At 41.0% G+C, this 20,367-nt stretch overlaps 1 protein-coding gene and 1 pseudogene across 1 annotated transcript in view; both read right to left on the bottom strand.

Annotated features, from left to right (window-relative positions):
• Positions 1-2,971: 2,971 nt before the first annotated feature.
• LOC127215460 (60S ribosomal protein L36a-like) lies at positions 2,972-3,401 on the bottom strand (annotated as a pseudogene).
• A 454-nt stretch (positions 3,402-3,855) lies between these two features.
• The window catches only part of Tes (testin LIM domain protein), a 36,927-nt gene continuing 20,415 nt past the window's right edge, over positions 3,856-20,367 (bottom strand). The window contains exons 3-7 of the mRNA XM_051175713.1: positions 12,438-12,690; positions 11,243-11,575; positions 8,942-9,157; positions 8,463-8,621; positions 3,856-5,082 (exon numbers count right to left, since the gene is read on the bottom strand). Of these exons, the coding sequence (XP_051031670.1) occupies positions 4,894-5,082; positions 8,463-8,621; positions 8,942-9,157; positions 11,243-11,575; positions 12,438-12,690 (1,150 nt within the window). The 3' untranslated portion in view covers positions 3,856-4,893. The remainder of the gene's footprint in view (positions 5,083-8,462; positions 8,622-8,941; positions 9,158-11,242; positions 11,576-12,437; positions 12,691-20,367) is intronic.

Below are 20,367 nucleotides of genomic sequence, written 5' to 3'. Positions count from 1 at the left end.
AAAGACAATCTCTAGTGTAGGTTTTTTTTTTTTTTTGTTTTTGTTCTTGTTTTTGTTTTTTGACAATCTCTAGTATTAAAAAAGAAAAAGATAAAAATGACACGTAACAAATGTGAAGGCCAACACGACACTAGAGAAACTTGGATATCTTAAGTGTTACTGAATAACAAAATTCCATCAATTTCTCCAAATCATAATTGTATCCAAGGTTATATTTATGTGTGGACTCCATGAAGGAATTCATGCTTGACCACTTTTGGGTGGTCTGAGCCTCTAGGGAGGGTGCTATGTGGGTCACTTGAACATCCTTCAGAAACTGATGCTGACACTGTCTCAGCATCTTCTTTTGAATTTCCTGGACTCAAGAAGTTTCTCTCTTCTCTTTCCTCATTGAACCCTCTGCTCTTGAATTCCCACTGCTGTTTAGCAACAAAGCAAACAAAGCAAACAAAGGTCACTGTCATGTCCTTTAGTAACCAAGATAATGGCTTCTGTGGAGAATAAGGACATCTCTGGTCTTGCCCTAAGCAATGATTCTATCCTGTCTTCTAGTAAGGATTCTGCTACTGTTAAATGTTGTTGATAAATTCATGCCATATCAGAAATAAAACAATCTGAGTTCTGTGTCTGAGAAATGAACTGACATGACGTTCTAATGAAAAAAATATATTATTTTACCAAAAAACAGGTAATTAGAATAAAAAATATTCTATGTTGTTCACATTTGGGAAGAGTAATACATAAATTCAGATAAAACTATTTTTTCAACTTCTAGGAAAGGGCTTAGTGTTGGCATTTGTAGCACGGTAACTGTTATTAATGTTCTATTGCTCTGACAGAGATCTTACGTGACCCCCCTGTGAAAGGTCTGTCAACACCCCAAGGGGTTGAAGGGCTCTAGTAGGCCCACGCATGGCAAACCTGGCCCTGGTAGGCCTTGCCTCCCCCCCCCCCATTCACTTGTCCTTGTTAAAAACTCTTAGATTACATTCCTAAAGCTGGCCACTAAGATTTAATCTCTTATTTGACCACTTCCTCCACTGAGGCCGACTACCAAGGTCCAGCTATCAAAGCACTGAAGTCCAGCAATCAAAAGTCTCCTCGTGGCTACCCTAATGAACATGTCCAATCAAAAGAAACCCACTTTTCCTAACATGGGCTTTCCCCTTTGACCTTTACAAAGTGCCATTTGCCTATGGGCCATGTTTGTCTCCTCTGTATATAGAGGCAGTCCTTTGTCCCTCCCCCTTTTTCTCTTGTTCCTTTCCCCAAGGACCCTCTATCTTTGTCTCTGATTTCCTTCCCTTTGTCCCTCCAGGGCAAATACATCTCTTTTGCACAGAGAACTTGATCTGGGGTGTCTTATGCTGATACCAGATATAGGTCCTTTCAGGGTTGTGACCCACAGATTGAGAAGCACTGTTATAGACATTGGGCAGAGGCCCTGACTTGTGAAATGTGTTCATTTCTTGTACATAAGGGTCTTTCCCTCCTTCCTGAAGGAATGTTTCTATTCAGAGAAAATGACTATGCTATGGGAAGGGAGCTATATCCTTAGTACTGGAGGAAAAATAATTCCATAGAATTATCACCTTATTTTCTTATAGGATAAAGAATGGCTATTTCTTATAATCACCTAGGAAGAAGGAACAATTGAAAAATCACCTTTATGGTGGGCATGTCTCAGAGACATTTTATCATTCCTATTTTTCTTTTTTCTTTGTGGGTGAGACATTTTCTTATTTGCTAATCGATCTAGTGGGACCCAGCCCACTGTGGGCTGTGTAATTCCTAGCCAAGCATGGCTGAGCTTATTGAGCAAGCCAAAGGGACAAAGCCACTAGGAATCATTCCTCCAAAGTCTGGTTCAATTCCCTAAATAAGGGATTTTAACCTATAAACCAAATGACTCACAGAAGTTGCTTTTGGCCATGGTGTTCCATAGCAACAGAGCTAAACTGACAAGAACTTCCAGCCACCTTGAGAACCTCTTAGCCAAGGAGTCCATGACCTTGTATTGCAAGGGCAAATTACAACTATTCAGGGGAGAGCCACACCTAATGGATCTATATCACCTCCACTCATTTGTTCCATGAAAGATACGGGTGTCATTCTCTTAGGGAATGACATGCTTAGTGCCAGCCTTAATCTTAGCTGGAGGCATAGTGTCAGCGGGGCAGATTTGGGAAGAGTCTGCTAGGGTGTATGAAGGGGTTCCATTCAAATTATCCTCATTCTGCAGATGTCTAGGAAAAGTACTAAATGTTGAGGACAAAATTGACTGGAAAGTGTGTTACTATTTGAGACAAAGCAAGGCAAAGGTAAGTGTAGTTACAGGATACTGAATGTAGGATTTAAGATTACTCCTTTCAACATTGTTCTATGTGTTCGAACCCCAAATGGTACCTTGCATTGCTAGAGTGGGCACAATGCAGAGGGAATACAGTGTACCTGTTAAGTATTGCTGTAAATACTAAGTATGTGTGCATAACACATAAAGCGGCAGCATTCAACAGGAAAACAGCATCTGAAAACAAAACAACCACTAACAAAAATCCCAAACCAACTGTCTTGAGTATGTGTCAGGAAAATTTAAACTACTAAGACAGAAATATTTCTGACCTGGGGAGGTTGGGGAGGGAGGCAGAATGTGTATGCTCAGCATGCACAAAACTGAGTTTGGGCAACAGTACAGTAGAAATCAGGTTCAAGGTATACTGCTATATAATCCTAGTACTTGGAGAAAGAGGCGAAAGATTAGACGTTCAAGGTCATCTTTGGCTACATAGTGATTTTGAGGTCATCCCAAGATATATGGGACCCTAATCTTAAAACAAAATCAGTTTCAGACTGAAGAAACACACACACACACACAGTTATTAATCTAGAATCTAGAAAAATCCCCAGGAAATGTTATAAGATCATATTTATAGCCAATCATAAGGAAGCACATTTGAAATTTTTTTTTTTTGATGTTTCGATAGTTTCAGTTTATTCCTTCCCAAAAGACCAACCACAATCAAATGAGGTGAGTTTCTTTTATTGTCTTCATAACAAGATCAGCTTAGAACTGGATCACTTGGCCCTTTCTCTTCTTATCACCTCCCAGTTCAAAATGCTTGCATCTCTTAATAGCCAGCATCTGCTTAGATCTGCAGTTAGGCTCAACACACTCAAGCCTCAGCACAATCTTCTTTGTAGTTTTAGCCTTTTTTTCGGAAAATGGGCTTAGTCTGCCCACCATATCCACTCTGTTTCCTGTCATAACGCCGCTTTCCCTGGGCATACAAAGAGTCCTTGCCCTTCTTGTACTGCGTCACTTTATGGGGCTGGTGCTTGCCACATTTCTTGCAGAACATCCGGCAGGTCTTAGTAACATTCACCATGTTGGCGGGAGCGATATGGGCACAGAAAGAAAGAGGGAAGGCCAGCGACGGAAGTTTATAGCCACATTTGAAAGGGCCAATGTAGGCTGGCTAGTGGGGTTACCTAGTAAGACTCATCAAAAATAAATAAATAAATAAAATAAAATAAAAACAAAAAACAAAAACAAAACAAAAGTAAATGTCCTCTTAAAACACCTAGAAATACAGTACTTGATTCTCTTTTTAAAGTTAACTAAAATAAGGACACCTTTAGAAAAACAAAAACAAAACAAAACTCCTGTATGACCCAAGGATTATGATTGCAAACAAGTCCTGATTTAAGTCTTTCTGACACTCACTTTCTCTGCACAGAGGAACTCCTGTCTGTCCTGTCCTTTATTTTTGTCAAGGTTTATTTTTACTCTTGGAGACATCGCCCCCTGCTGTATTAGATACATAACTGCAAAAAGGATCTGGAAAAAGACAATGATTCAACTGAAAGAGACTTTATTTTGAGTAACATATATAATAGGCATTCCATTTAATATTTATAGTGCATAGTTACGTGTAAAAGCATACAAGGGGAAAACATTAAAAACACCCCATGATGGGAGTGTACAGGCAAGAAGACAGTCCGTGTCTACAGCAAGCTCAGAGGTAGCGAAAGAGAGTTTCCAACTAAAAGTCATGCAAAAAATGAGGTCACGGCTGGCAAGTGATGTCAATACAAGTTATAATTCCCTGGGTATAAAAATCTATGCATATTCTTTGGATTTCAAAAAGAACTAAATGAACAGTCTGGTTTTATGTTCTAGACAAAAAAAAAATCTCTAAGAGCAAAGTGCTGCACATATTGTTCTGCTACATACATGTAAAATACTCAAGACCATAAACGGAGGTCACTGGATGACAAAGAGAACACTGAGAGGTAAAGTAAATACAAGGAGTGCAATAAGAAAAAGTCCCCTCTGCCTCAAGAAGGAGATGCAAAGGCTTAGGCACTGGAACACCCACCATGCACCACCACGGGTGTCTGCCAGAAGGAACTCACTGAGCATCATCACAGTTCATGAGACAGGCTAAGTGTGGAGTGTCACATCAGGCAACGTGAAATTTCCTTTACATTTTCCATGTGAATCAAAGCATAGGAGCCCAAACTGTTCATCTTTCCCAGGACACTAACTTTTAAGTGATATATATTATTTGGCACTAGGGGTATTCTGTTAAAACGATCGATTAAGATTTCATGGTTGGAAAGGAAAGCTACAATTCTTTACTTAAAAAACAAAAACAAAAAAAACCAAAAAAAAAAAAAAAAAAAAAAACTGTATGCTTAAAGCAGTAATTTAAAATTACAACAGACAAAATCCGTAAGTTTAAAACAAAGAAAAATGTTGAACAAAATCTTCTGGTGTGCTATATATTTTTTTCCTTTTATTATTTTTTTTTCAAATTGCATTCTATCATGAAATGCAGGCCACTGTGGACAGCTATGGCTCAATCCTGCTCCGTGCTCTGTGCTCTCCTCCTAGGACATCATCTTCTTACATTCCACGGAACAGAAAACCATCCCTTCTACAGGCATGAACTTCTGCCCGATAAGACACTTGCTGCAGCAGGAGCACAGGAAGCATTCCGTGGATGCATGCCAGCTGAAGTTGTTGTAGGTCACTCTCTGCACTTCCGGGTCGATGGCATTGTGGCATCCTTGACACACCTGTTTGGGAATAAAGCAAGCAGAAAAGGGTCAGAGAGCGACCGACCGTGTCAGCCACACCAGCACCTGAGGGCAAACTGAACCCAGATCTTCAGATGTTAAGTTTAAAACTGTATAAAAAATACACAAGTGACAGTGACATCTTCGTGAATTATTTGAGTCAGCAGGGACCTATACATGCCAAGCAAGGTAAGCAATAGCAGGTAAAGGTCAAACAGGTGAAAGATGCTCCGAAGATGGCCCTAGGGTGACAGACATAGAAAGTTCTGACAGCAAATGCAAAAGCGATGCATTTGGTTCCAGTTCTTTTTATTGGATTTTATAAAAAAGAATTAAAAGGAAGTTTATAAGACTGTTTCTCCTCACTCACTGAAGCTCTGAAGTGGTAATGTCATACCTATGACACGATGTGTCATACCTATTACATGGACACTGATTTCTAGAGAGTAGTAAATTAAAATCGCTTTCATAGTAGTTAAGAATTTAATTAAGAATACTGACAATATTTGAGTATAATGAGTTCTTGCCATCGATATATCTTCGAGTTACCTAGCGTCCATTCTGTCAGAAGATCAGTCATCGACTTATCTATCACCTATGCCATGAACTTCATTACTCTCATCGCCTGCACCACCCAGCTTGTGCTTTATGGACAAGGTCTCAGGCTGGTCTCAAATTCCTGACACCACTCCCTCCCCCGCCCAAGTGCTGTGACAATGGGTGGGCTCCATCAGTGCTGAGGATCAAATCCAGGCAGGGCTTCGTGTATACTACTAACTGAACTATATTCCCAGGCCATCATTCAGTGCCCTATGTATGTTTTACCCAAATATACAAATGATGCAAACACATGCATACACACACAGAGCGTAACAGTTTTCTAACTGAACATGCATATAAAGAGAACAAACAATCGTCTATATTTTAACAGGAACGTTATTTAAACGTTCAAAGCTACATGTGCACCCAGGGCCTTCAAGGGGGTGATGCCCCCTTTACCACAATGTGCCTGGCAGTGCATTTCCTGTGTTCAGAAACCTCACACAGCTCAAAGAGCTATTTCTTTCCATCTGTTTTGTTTCTTTTATTTGAACACAAGATGTGAGGTAGCTAATTCTATTTATTGTATAGGTTCTCTGGCAGGTAGGCCCTGTGAACCTCTCAGATGTAAGTCCTGGATGGCCATAGGATTCTGATAAACACATGGAGACAAACTAGGTATCTGGCCATCTCACACCATCTCCCAGTTAATGTTTAGCTAAGAAATTCCTGTTTAGACTGAGGACATTTCTATAGATCTAAAAATAACTTTTCTCTGTCACTTTTTTTTTTTAAAAAAAAAATTAAAATATCCACACAAATTAACACTGAGTTAAATGATCTCCAAAGATTTACATCACGAATGAAGCATGCAGCATCTTTACAGTTTGGATGAGATAAAGATACCTTGTTGTAATATTAGGCAAAGCCATTGGTTTACTTTACTGACAAAGTAACTCATCTAAAAAGAAACAATTGTGTATTATAAAATTAAATGACTCTACTTCAAAACTGTTTCTTTTTCAGGCATATTTACTGTGTTCACTAATTACTCAATAATATGGAGAGGGAGTTTCAATAGCTGAAAAAAGCAGTTTCATTTGCTTAAACCTTGACTAAGCAAATAATTTTGGGTATCTGCGATGTTGCTCAACAGTTGGGAGTAGAGAAAACAGCCCTTACCCTCATGTATCTATATTTAATATATTAATAAACATGATTAATAACATGTTCCTAAGAGAAGGAAAAGTCCAGGGTTAGCCTCAAACAGATGAGAAGAGAAAAACAAGTTAGGTATACCAGTATTTCCCAAGTGAAGGTAAAGAGTAAGCTCTACTTTCTAGCTGCTACCCACACAGACACACACGCACACACAAGAGGGCGGGGCATGAAGAGGCTAATCAAGAGAGAAAGAGGTAGAGAGAAGCAGAAAAGGTGTGAAAAAACGAGTCTGGGGAAACACATCGGTATGTTCATAAAACAGTAAGTGAGAGTGAGCAAGAGAAAACGGATATAAGAACTAAAACAGAAAGTAACATGCCTTTGGAATGCGTAACTTGGGTCAGATAACTACAAGCAGTGGGCTAGTCAAGAAGGGTGGGTGCATTAAGCAAAGGCCCCGGGGTCACATCTGCATTTGGGAAAGACCATCTGTCATTGTCACTACAGATGGCTTTTACACAAGGTGACTATTGGAAGCAGGGGCTCGCTTGTGATGGCACTAACTACATTTACAAACAAGGAAGTCTGAAGCAGTGGCGCTGTCAGGGTCTGAGTGGACTGACAAGGCAAAGTGGAGAGAAAACACACGAGGCAATGAGTCAGGACTATGAAGATGGGCAGACCTCAAAGCCGCCATTTTGTCAAAGAACCGAACTTTGAGAACTACACATAGGTCCACCTTTTCCCTTACCTAGGAGTCTCCCTTAGCACCAGCTTGCCAGGATTTGAAACTTAAGAAAAGAGAAACAGTAGGAGCCTATCATTCTGATATTCCTGGCTTATGACTATATATGGGCATCTTTTCACCCTGTATCTCCATCACCATCTCTTGGCCAGCATGAAGCAGCAGTTCTGTGTAACACGATGGATGCAATAAAAAAAAAAAAAAATACACTCTCACATCAAGCACCTGAATGGTCCTCAATAAATCTAAAAATATAGGCCAACTTTTGTTGTGCTAGATCCATTCCACAAGAGTTTAAGAAACAGTCATGGAATCATTTCCAGGGGGCAAAACAAGTGGGTGAGTTAGGAATGTATACTGAAACCATTTTTCAATTTTTTTCATGTATTCATTTTAGTATTTTATGTGCATTAGTGTTTTGCCTGAAATATATGTCTGTGTACCATGTGGGTACCTAGTGTCTAAAGAGGACAGAGAGGACATCAGAACCCTGGGACTGGAGGAACAGACGAGTGTGAGCTGCCATGTGGGTGCTTAGAGTCGAACCTGGGTCCTGTGGAAGAGCAACAAGCTGTCTTAACTGCTGAGCCAACTCTAAAGGCCCAGAAACCATTTTAAATGGAATCTGATCTGTAGTAGTAAGATTAAATTAATTCCTATTAAGGATTTTTTTTAAGTTGGGAATTTATTGGCAAGCATCATATATAATCTACATGGCACATGCACATGTTGGATAAGCCATCTTACGGTCCTGGCAGTCAGTGCATTTACGTACAGCTCATGAACCACCTGGTTTTAAATCACCTATGGAGGAAACACGCGCTTTCTCCATACAAGGCTGGCTCTTGGCTTCCCACTTCTAGGAGACCTAAGGAGAGGCAGAAGCTGAAGTCATGGTGTGGGGCTGAGGCAACTGTGTCCCTGTGCTTCTTACCACAGCATGGTTCTTCACATAGCAGGGCTTGCACACAGGCTTGTCATTGACCATCACATATATTTCTCCTGCCAGGATGTTGTCGCAATCAAAGCAGCAGAAGTGTTTCAGGTGCCAATTCTGGTTTTCAGCTTGGGTATATTCATTGCTGAATATCAGCTGGCCAGAGGAAAAAAAACAAAATCCATTAGGCATTTTTTTTTTCCTCTTTATGCCACAGTTCCTCAGACAGGCATTTAAGTCGACAAGAGCAAATGCCTTCTTTGGGCCCAACAATTGAAAAGGGTAACGTTACGTTTGAGTTTATCATCAAAACCAATTAAACTTTTGTTTCTGATAGTCTGTCAGGATACCCAGAGTCAAAAACAACCAGGTTTCCTGCATGGTTAGTGTTTGGTTAATGCCTGTTGTCTCCCGGATGACTGAGCCTTGTGGGGCACAAGGATGAGGCTCCATGCGGATGGCCCTGGAGAACATACCTCATCGCACCCAGCACAACGGGGCTTCTCGCTGTCACAGTAATGTCTGCCACAGTAGAGCTTCCCATTCTTCCAGAAGTAAATCATGTCGACCAGGAGTTCGCCACAGGTGCTACAGATGAAACAGGCCGGGTGCCAGAGTTTGTCGTAGCCAGCCCTTTCAGCATAGATAGCTGGGTCTCCTTCCTTCATGATCTGCTTGCAGCAGTAACAGGACTAGGACAAAGAACCCAAACAAGGATCGTCAGAGCACTGGCATGGCACACCCCGCTTCAGAGCATACCCAGCGACAGCTTCAGGGGAGGCCACTTCTACGGATACAACAGGACAGAACACACTCTTCCATGCCATGGAGTTTCCCCAGCTTCTTTCCATCTCAACCGACTTCTTTTGCCCTGTGCACGACACAGCACTGTTTCCCACATGGAAGTCACTCATAGGGAAAAGAATAGTAGTTTTCACCTCAACTTTATGTCACTTCCCTCAGAAACGATTATCCGAGAGCTGTTAGTAAACTTTGTTGAGGATTAAACTGTATTCGTTGATGTGCTAATTGTATCTCTGAGAAATACACCTCAGTCAGCTCAGACCTGATGCTTTGTTTATCTATATCATGAGTCTCCTTTACCTTCAAGTCATTACATCATTACAAAAAAAAAAAAAAAATAAAAAATAAAAAACAAAACAAAAATCTCTCTTGAGAGAGGCTTTTAAAAACCCTTGTCAATACAACTGCATACATCAACTCTGAATCTTAGGTATGGCCTCACAAGAAAACTAGATTAACCTAAGTATAATTTATCCTTATTTCTGTCTAAAGATAAGCTCTCTGATTGCATTTGAGGCCTGCTCCATAAGACAGAATTCCTACTAGAAACCTAATCAAAACCCATGGCTGAGAAGGTCTTAGGGAGCAACTTACTACCGTTGTTCAAGCTGTATTGATATAGCCACAAACTGCCTTCTAAATGTTCATGTTTACCATCATAAACAAAGGCTACCCTCAGCCTTAATCAGGATGAATGCAGAGACTCAGGCTGCCCGGGCAGCTGAGGATGTGTGATGGTGAGTGTTCAGCTTGAAAGAGACATTTATAGCACTCAGGGAAAATCTTGGAAGAGGGGGTAGAAAGACTCTAAGAACTGGAAGACAGGGAGAGAAGGGCTGTGAAATGTCTTCTGAGCATGACTCTGCCACTGTAGTCAGGAAGTCACAGCAGCAGAGGCTGTCTGCACTAGGCCTGCACAAGACTGGGTTACTCAACAGTCAATCATGCATTGGGAAAGGTCCCGCAGGGGGCATGTCCCTCCTTGCTGAACTATTGTTACTGATCGATTCCAGGAATGGGGGCCCACTAGGCTCCATGCATAGTTCCAATCCCATAGGCTTAGTTAAACTCAGTGGCTCACAAAACAGAAACACACGAACCCAAGAAAGGGACACGAGGGCTTAACAGGAATGGGGGGAAAATGAGAGGGATGGGAGCAACCAGAATGTATTATATATTATATGTGTGTGAAATTGTCAAAGCACAAACTGAATCAAACGAGACAGGAAAAAAAAAAGTTTTATTAATATGGGGTTAATAAAAAGTCAACAGTTACACTGATGACATTAGCCAATGTTAGTCAATGGAATAAACTAGAGAAAAAGATAACCAGTTAACACTTTTATATGTTATAAAGTTTATAACATCTTTATAGAGGCTGGGGCTGGAGAGATGACTCAGCAGTTAAGAGCACTAGACTGCTCTTCCATAGGACTTGGGTTCAATTCCCAACACCCACATGGTATCTCACAGCTATCCATGTCTCCAGCCTCTGGGCATCCAACAACCTCTTCTGGTCTCCATGGGCATTGTGTGCATGTTGCACACACACACACACACACACACACACACACACGTGCAGGCAAAAATCATTCATACACATACATAATAACTAAACAAAGCATTCAAAAAATTTTAATGACAGATGCTAGATCGGTATGTTATATTCAATAAGAGCAAAAGCTAGTGCCAACTACTGTGAACACATAAACTCAAAAGTAATTTTTCATAGTAATCAGAAAATTTGGCTTCAGATGGACATCCCAAACAAATAACTCGCCAAGTACGTCTAAACTTCCTCATTCTCTTTCCCTCATCTACCCTTTTAGAAACAGAAGAGTGTATCTCTCTCTCTCTCTCTCTTTCTCTCTCTCTCTCTCTCTCTCTCTCTCTCACACACACACACACAAAGAAGTTCTAAGAGAGGAAATGATAACACAAACACAGCACAAGCCAACAGTGTGACTACTCACAAATTGGATCTTCTTGGGCTCCTCAGACTTGTCCTTGGGAACGGCGGCGGCTACCGGGGTGTTTCTATCCCCAGCAGGACTGTGCACCTTGTCGCCTTGAGCGTTCATCTCTGAGGGAAGCTTCACATCACCCACACCCAGAGCCTCACTCTTGTACTTCTTCACAAACTGCTCCATCTCCTTCACCTCTTTGGCCGACAGCTCATGGCACTTAGAAGGGTCCTGGTCGTGTGCAGGCAGCTGCTTTGCCAGCTGCCTCTTCCGGTACTGTGCCCCCTCCGAGCCTGCCACTGGTTGCTTCTCCTTAGGTAGCATCTGCATGTACTGCCGGGCCTGGGGCATGGGGAGGCCGGTGACAAATGGGGTTATTCAATCTTTTATAAGATGCACCAGAAACAAGTAAGAATCAAGAGTAAGAATCAAGAAGAGGGGATTTTCATCCCTTTACTATAAACATGTAGAGATAGTAAAGCACTAAAGAAACAGTTTTCTATGAACATAATGGACACATTTTTTCTCCATGATTTCAACCCCTCTGTCCAGTATTCAAGAACATTTGAGATTACTACCATTTAGTTGTGCTGAATCAACAGATGTGTGGCGATAAGGAAGATTTGGGGCAGACCATCATGAGTACATGTGGATCAGTGGCTTTTTCTTCATATACAAACATCATTTGTGAGATTTACTGTAAAGACCTAACTGACCTTCCAGTGCTTCATCTAGTTGTCATAATAATGGAAGGTGTGCAAAAATCACATTTTTTTTACCTTTTATAGTAGAAGAAATATAACATTGGAACATTTTTGTTCTAAATAAACTAAGAAATTCTATTATTTACTCCTTCTCATCTTAGACAGTCTTGAAAGTATACCAGAAAATTGGGCAGATTGATATAAAACAACCAATTATTGTTTTATTTTTTTTTCTGGTTTTCACATAATTACTAAAATTGTGTGAAAAACTCCTTAAAAAAATAAGATAAATTAGATAGTCAACCAAGTCTACGAGTCATCTAGACACATATTTTAAAACATAGAAATAGGAACCTAAAGTCAATGTAATGGGAACTCAAGAAAACAACAACAACAGATGTGTGGTGCTAGCCTATATTGCAAAAGAAACTTCCCTAAATAAACAGTCTAGTAACAACAATAACAACAAGAAGCCTCTTCCCCCGACTCCCAGTACTTACCAATGCCTGGTTCTGGACTGGGGGAGCCCACTCATAGGTAACAGTGTTGATGGAGACATTCTTCTTGGCAGCAACTGGATTGGTCAGTATCATGACATTGCGTTTATACATGGGAATCCCATCTGACTTCAGCTTGGCAATCAGGGTGGTGTACTTGGTGTCTTCAAAGAGTCTCCCCACTTTTCGATCCTCCTCACTGCTCAAGAGGACATCATGTTCTTCTTGCCCGCATTTGCAGTTACGGCATATTTTTCTATAATTTGAGGGAAAGCACAAAATGACCAACTACACCTAATTAGAGATAACTACACACATGCAGTCCTTTGTGGTTCATAAAATACTTTAAAGGTGTTATTATAACAACATAAAAAAGCAAGTGCTTTCTTCCACGGGGAGGGATGAGTACTCATAAACTTAAGAAAGAAAGGCACATGAAAACACACCCTTACTTTATAAGACTTTGAAAAATTAGGTTATAACTAAAAAGTGCATGCTCAAGATTGCCAGGCTGAGGATGACACATGTGATATTTTTTTTTCTCACACCTCACTTACTCACCAAAATAAATATATACATAAAGCTGCCCAAACTATCACAGCAAGTGAGATTCCACATTCCACTCCTCTCCCTGTGAGTAGCCTGCGGTGACCTGTGAAGATGGTTTGCTACTCTCTTGACCCCCAAAACCCTAAACATCATACAAATCAAGAGGGTCAAATCTTCATGTTCACTTTAAGAACACCCTTGAAACTGCCCAGGCCATCAAGAGTAAGAATATTGGAAAAGCCACCAAGTTACTGAAAGATATCACCTTAGGGAAGGGTGTGCCATTCCAGAGGTATATGATGGAGTTGCTAGGCGTGCCCAGGCCAAACAGTGGGGCTAGACACAGGGTGGGTAGCCAAAAAGGAGTGCTAAATGTGGAGAGTAATGCCGAATGTAGGGGTTTGGATGCAGATTCTCTAGTAACTGAACATATCCAGTGAGCAAAGCACCCCAATGAATTTATGGAGCTCATGGCCAGATTAACCACATGAGCTCCCCTGTCACACTGAGAAGAAACAAGTTGCTCCAAAGCTAGAAGAGTAGTGTGCACAGAAGGAAAAGATATCCCAGAAGAAACTGAAATTAAAAAATCATAGCAAGGGAATAAATTATGCATGAGAGAAAAATGGCCTGCTATTGTTTCTGGCCACCCAGGGCTACATATTGACATGACAATTTCAAAATCAGACAAATGAGTCAATGATCCTCCACCCGAGTAACAGCCCTGGTTGTCCTGGAACTCACTCTGTATACCAGGCTGGTCTTGAACTGATAGAACTCCACCTGCCTCTGCCTCTGGCTGGAATTAAAGCCATGTGCCACCACTGCCTGGTTTGGCCTTCTAAAATCTACTTCCTGGTGAGATGATTACACAGACACATATGGACATAATTTAATTTCATTTGTGCTAAGAAATGGAAAAACAGACTACCATGGCAGTAAAAGCTTTACTTCAACCTGTTAAGGAAAGGATTCCAAAAGAAAGTGATGTTTTTGTTTAGACCTGAAAGCTGCATAAACCACAAGTGAAGGGGTGTGCAAATGTGTATTTGTGGTTGGGGAAAGGAGAAGAAAAGGCTCCCAAGACATGAATGGAAAGAGAAGTCTTTGCGGTGGCCCTAAGTTAGGAAGGAGATGCTCACTTAGGTCCCATACCAGATAAGGCTGGTTGTGAGGGCTTGAGAAGCTGATGAGGCTGGGAGCAGGAGAGGCATGAGACACATGCAGGTACATCATGTAGAGTTTGACTTTCATTATAATAGCATTTATGTGTCATTGAATCACAGAAAACTAGTACCATGAACAGATCTACTCTTTCAAATATCACACAACCTACCATGCAGAGACTCGATAAGGGGTAAAACATACTTGAGGACTACATGTTAATTGTGCATTGAGTTGGCGGTGTGGTTTCTAATAACAGCAGCACCGTGGCTACTTTTAATGTAATTCAAATGTTTGGTGGTGTTTGCAGTGGTCCAGGTTAGGATATGCTACAGCTGGAACTAGGGTGTTAGACAGTAGAGTCCAAATGGAGAAATTTGGGATCTTTTCTTTCCAGCAAATCTAACTAAGCTTTGTAGTTGATTTAGGCTTAGTGATATATGCTCAAAACAAAAACAAACACACACACACAGACACACAACCTATAAAACTGATTTTGGTAATGAAAAAAAAATGGTAAGATGAATGTTTAATTCACCAAGATTTAAAATACAAAAGAGAAATATATTTGAAATAAGGGGTCGGAAATTTTGAAAAGTTGAATGTCTTCAAAACTAAACCATAGTGGTACTTGGATTGCCTGTGATATGGGATAATAACATCAAGTAGACTGCAAGATACAACAATCTAGTGTTGCTATGCTGGTAAAACAATAAAACCCTCAAGTCTTGAGATTCAGGGAGCACTTAATGTGAAAATCTTATCAACTACCTTCTCCTCATGGGGAAGCATGGCTTGAAAGAGTGAAGACCAGAAGGTGTGTGACAAAGGACCAACTTGGAAAGGGTGACAGAGGAGGAAAAGGGGCAGAGGAATTATGATGGAAATGCAGGGCAATAGAGTTGAACATTTCAGACGACATCAGGCGCGTTCAGAGTAGTATGGCCATAGATGGAGTTGAGCATTTCAATAAGCATTCTGCAACCTTACATTGTGCTGGAGGTCACTACGGCTACAAAATAGTGTTAGAGACCTTTAAACATGTGCTAGATCACACAGATCACTAACAAAACATTAGAGCTCAGGTGCTCATGCCAGAAAGGATGAAAGGTCAATTACTAGGAGATGCATTCTACTCAGGAAATCGTGGGGAAAGGTCAAATAACTCCAAATCACAAGGAATAAGAGTAAGAGTGAGAAAGAAAACATCATGTGAATGCCGACTTTTCATTAGAGGAAGCATTCAATGTTTCTCTTCATCCCCACTGGTTTTTGAATCTCATCATAAGACTTGGGAGCTGATGCTGCCCCTTTCCCTTCACAATCTGACATCCACGAGAGGGATGTGGAGAACTGGAAAGGGGCGTGTGGTGTAGGAATGAGAATCACAGCTGGTTTCCACTCTCTTAATAACATCTTTCTGCTTTCTGTTTTGTAATAATGTATAGCATGACTGTCCAAAAAACAAACAAACAAAACAAAAAAAAACCTAAGGAGAAAAAAAAAAAAAAAGCAGAACACTCAAACCCAATCTACCAAACATTGAGCAACTTTTACAGTTAGTATATTGATTTGCAGCTAGAATTCATACTGTCCTGTAGGTACTCTTCAGAGCAGTGAGAAGGAAAAAAAAAAAAAAAATCAATGAAACACGAGCAATGAGCATTCATCAGAAAGCAAGCAAGCATTCTGGAGTTATGCCCTGATGCTATGTCTGGTCACATAAAAGTACAAAGCATTAGCAGGAAGAAGGTTCTAACAGGTTTTCTGACTTAAAATTAACATTCCATACCAAAACCAGGAAAAACAAAGTACTAAACACCAAATGGATATCTTTGCCAAATAACCAATTCTTAAATAATTATTTGTTCTTGTGTCTCCAGTTTTCTAAAAAATTCTTTCTAGTACCTAAGCTGGAAACACTAGGTATGCCATGGAGAGAAGAGAACACGAGAGGGAGGAGGAGAAAGGGAGGGGGGAGAGGGAGAGGAGAAAAAAAAAAAAGAGGGAGCGGTTACGGGGGGGCTTAACAGGCACATCACTTTTCTTGTACACACATTGGTCAGGAAACTTTATTTGGTAAAAAATCTGTGGAGAATTAATGTGTTTTATTATAGCTATAAAAGCTCCTTTCTTCCATCTGGTTATCTCATACCCCCATCTAGTGGAAAGGATCAGACCCTTCTACAAGTGTGGTCTTTACTCCCCTGCCGTTACCCAAGGGAATTAATTATCTACATGGTGCCTGGGTCAAGATTACAATGATAATTTCTGGAGAGGGAATGAAGGAGGGGATGAATTTAGTTCTCAAGGCAGGTAAACAGACCTTTATTGGGCCGGGGACTCTGGTGTGCATCCTAGCAATCAGCAAACTGACTGCTTATAGGAACAGACATAAGATGACTCTGACCTTGGATTTGGTGATTGAGGTTTGCAATGGTAATCATGTGTACCATACAATAAAGAGTTTGGGGTTTCTTTTAGTGACCAACAAAAGACATGGTAAGGGAAATGATTCTTGATGCTTTGTAAACAAGAGTTTTGGCACACTCTAGGTACAGTTACATTTACTATGAAAGTACGAAGTAAAAAGGCTCATTGACCAATGACACAAAGCCTACCTCTATAGTAGTTTTAACACATGGCTTGGTCATCCTTTGGAGGATTCATTTTTTTAATGAAGCCTCTTTTTTTCCTACCCACTCCTTTAACTACCCACTGTTTAAAGCACATTGTATTGGGTTAAACAACATACTGACAGCTATGGTGAACAAGAAAAGAAGGAAAAAAAAAAAGAAGTAAGGAAGTGTTGCATTATCCCAACCCCCAAGTTTCTTAAATAGAGAGAACCCATTACTAATTAACGAACACTTTTCAATTGGGTCTATTGCCGAGCTCTTCTACCCTTCCACTCTTGCAGGGATGGTCTGGGGACTGAGCACTTGGTAAAGCATGACCGAGAAAGAGCAGGTTGAACACTTTCTCTCCTGGACCGTGTCACTGCAGAAGCAGGAGTGACAGCTCTCCTAACTGCAGCTCCATGCCTACAGTGACAAGGGACAAGCCGCCACACCAGGAAGCCACCTACAGAACCTTGGCAGGACCCAGGATCTTGACATTGTGGAGATCTTTGCTGCACTAGTTAAGAATTATCCTTAAATCGTTTCATAATAATTCTTACGATTTAGCCTACAGAGTCAGAGATACAGGGGGAGACACCTGGTGGGATTCAGAGATAAGCTAAGTGAAAAGCCTTTTACATTAAAAAAAGAGAGAGAGAGAGAAGTAGACTTTGAAATTCTAAGGTCTGTGTGTGTAAGACTGTTGTTTGAAATGAAAGGTTATTTTTTAAAATTAATACCACACACACACACACATACACACACACACACACACAGATATACAGAATAAACCCAGGTTCTGGATACTCCAGTTCACCCTCCTGAGAAAGAAATGGTATCGTGATTCATAGAAATTATTATTTTTCCATTGCAAGTGGTAGAACCTGGAGCGTTCTGGCACACTGCCAGCTGTCCTGGTGACGTAAGACAAGGCTGTGCCACTGCCACAAACCATAATTTAAAGGGATGGGAGCTGTCCCTCTCTAACAGGGATACACATATATGGGCAGGAGTGTGGGTCTCTGTTACAGGTTACTCCATTTACGGTGGGGAATCAATTAGAAATTCTGCGACATGTACACAGCGAAGAAGTAATGTCATCTCTTGTAAAATATAACTTTTAACACAAGTAAGGCAAAAGTATAACTCTGTTGCTTATACGATGTGTGAGTGATTATAGTAATGATCTTACTATATATTCAGTATGAAAACAATTGGCTATAAATGTTGTAAAATTATGGAATTGGGCCAGACATTTCATAAATACTTGTATCTGCATTTTGCCGAAAGGCTGTCCCATAAATGGTTCTTGCTGGAGAGATGGCAACCTTCTTAATCCCTAGTTTTCTTCTAGTTTAGGAATCTCTAGCACACAGAAGAAGGAAGAGCTCTCAGCTAAAGAACATCATTGTTCGCAAGGATTTCTGTGCCACCAAAATCACACTTCAGAGCAGACGGCCCGGTACAGCTCAAAGTTGTCTGATTGTGAAAGTGAACATTTGCTCCAGTTTCTAATGCGGCATGAAAGAAAGATGGTTAGGAGGACTTTGCCAAGCTCTGGGTTCAAGTTCAGCTCTGCCTCTGTAATCTGTCAAACCGATGTGGCATTTATTTACTCTCCCAAGCAGGCTTGCTCACATAAAACAATGGCTTTTAGGAACATTAGGAAGAATCAGGGCATAAAACGCCGTGATAGGCAGAATAAGGCCTCCCTGAGACTTGCACTCCTGGTATTATTCCCTTGAATACAATTTTTATTTGGTAAATGGGGGTGGGGAGAGGTTCCCAGGCAGACCTACTCTAATCACTCAAGCCCTAAAAAAGGAATGGAAACAGAAGTGAGAGAGATTAAGGGCACAGAAAGCTTCTAAGTACTGCTGACTTTAAGATGGACGTGATTGTACGTCGGGGTATGCAGGTGGCTTCCAAAGATGACAGCAGTCTCACGCGAAAGGCAACAAGGGAACAGGGACCTCAGTTGTCCAGCAACAACGAAAATGAATTCTACAAACAGCAGGAATTAGAAATTAGATTAAAAAGAGTAATAAACCAAATCAATACAAAAAACACCATCAACACTTTGATATCGGCCTTCTGAGATGCCAAGAACAGAATCAGCTATGCTGTCCCTTTTCCCTCCAGCTCATAAGAGGCCCAGTTAACTCACACGTGTTTTTGCTTGCTCAGTTTGTAGTAAGCAGTTACACAGAAAACTATCACACATGTGGCATACAGAAATAGTTCATAAATTATATATATATATGTATATATACACACTATATATATATATATACACACACATATATATATATATATGTATGTGTGTATTAAAAACTCATTGGCCCAAACAAGTCATTATAGTATTTTTTTCAAGTTTTGCTATTTAAATGAGACTTGACAAGCAGAGCGGGAAGCTGCCCTATAAACTTCTATAAGCACACAGATTTGTTTTTAGTTCCCTATAACTTTCATGACACAGTCTCAACTTCCATTCACCTCTCTGGACCCATGTTCTATCCACGACACTCTGCTGACTGTATAAGGTGGGCTCTCTGTCCTCAGCAATGAGGCCAAGGCAGGCACTAGCTAGAGGCTTACTGGGAAGCTGAGTGAAGTGTGAATGTTCCCCAGTGTACAGGAGAAATGATCTCTAACTCGGGAATGTGTGAATGCACAGGAAGGAGGGGCCATGGATCACATGTTCCCCTCCAATTCATGTGTGTGTTTGTGTGCACGCATGCTAAGGCCATGAGAGCACATAGTGAGAAAGTGACTGTCTACAAATTCAGAAAGCAGACCCTTGACAGACTTCACAGCTTTCCCAAATGAATACATTTGTACTTACTCCACTAAATCTGTGCTGTTTTCGTTACAGCAGCTGGGGCTAACTAATACAGCCGGCAACAGCAGTAGCACATGACCTAAGAAGTTCTGTTTGTAGTGTGCGGAGGTAGTATCTTTCCAAGCATGGGCACAGGAGATAAGAAATTCAGAGAATCTGGTGAAATAACATGGAACAAGGAGCAGGGGGTAGAGGATGCTTAGAGGGAGAGTGGGAAAGGCTGGACTAACAAGTGGAGGTCAGATGCTGAGGTCTGACAACAAAGGCCAAAGAATGTGATGAAAGTAATACATTCAGTGTGCATGGAGGGTTGTTGAGCAATTAAGAAGCCCACAATAGTGCCTATCAAACCATTTTCAACATATCAGTCTATGGCTATGGAGGGAGGGGTGTGCACTGGTCAAGGGGTACAGACTCTGAATCCTAAATGTCAAGGCTGACTGTGAAGATGGAGGTGAGTAAGTGGCTGGGGACTGGTCTGCAGATGGCATCTTCGTTTACACTTAGGACCACTGGTCTAGAATGTGTTACTATGACTATACCAAAAGGGGGCTAGAGAGATGGCGGCTCAGTGGTTAATAGTAGTTGCTGCTCTTCCAGAGGGCAAAGGTTCAGTTCGCAGTTTCCACTTGGATGCTAACAATTCTCTGGAACGTCTGTTTCAGAGGATCTTACACTCTGTTCTGACTTCTGAGGGCACCGGCCACACACGGGGCATGGAGACACTCATGCAGGCACAATACCCACATCCTTAAAA

This window comes from Phodopus roborovskii, unplaced genomic scaffold, assembly GCF_943737965.1.
Source record: "Phodopus roborovskii unplaced genomic scaffold, PHOROB, whole genome shotgun sequence".
NCBI classification, from domain to species: Eukaryota; Metazoa; Chordata; class Mammalia; order Rodentia; family Cricetidae; genus Phodopus; species Phodopus roborovskii.
Note: the sequence above shows the minus strand (reverse complement) of the source record. Positions and strands in the feature narration are given on the sequence as shown.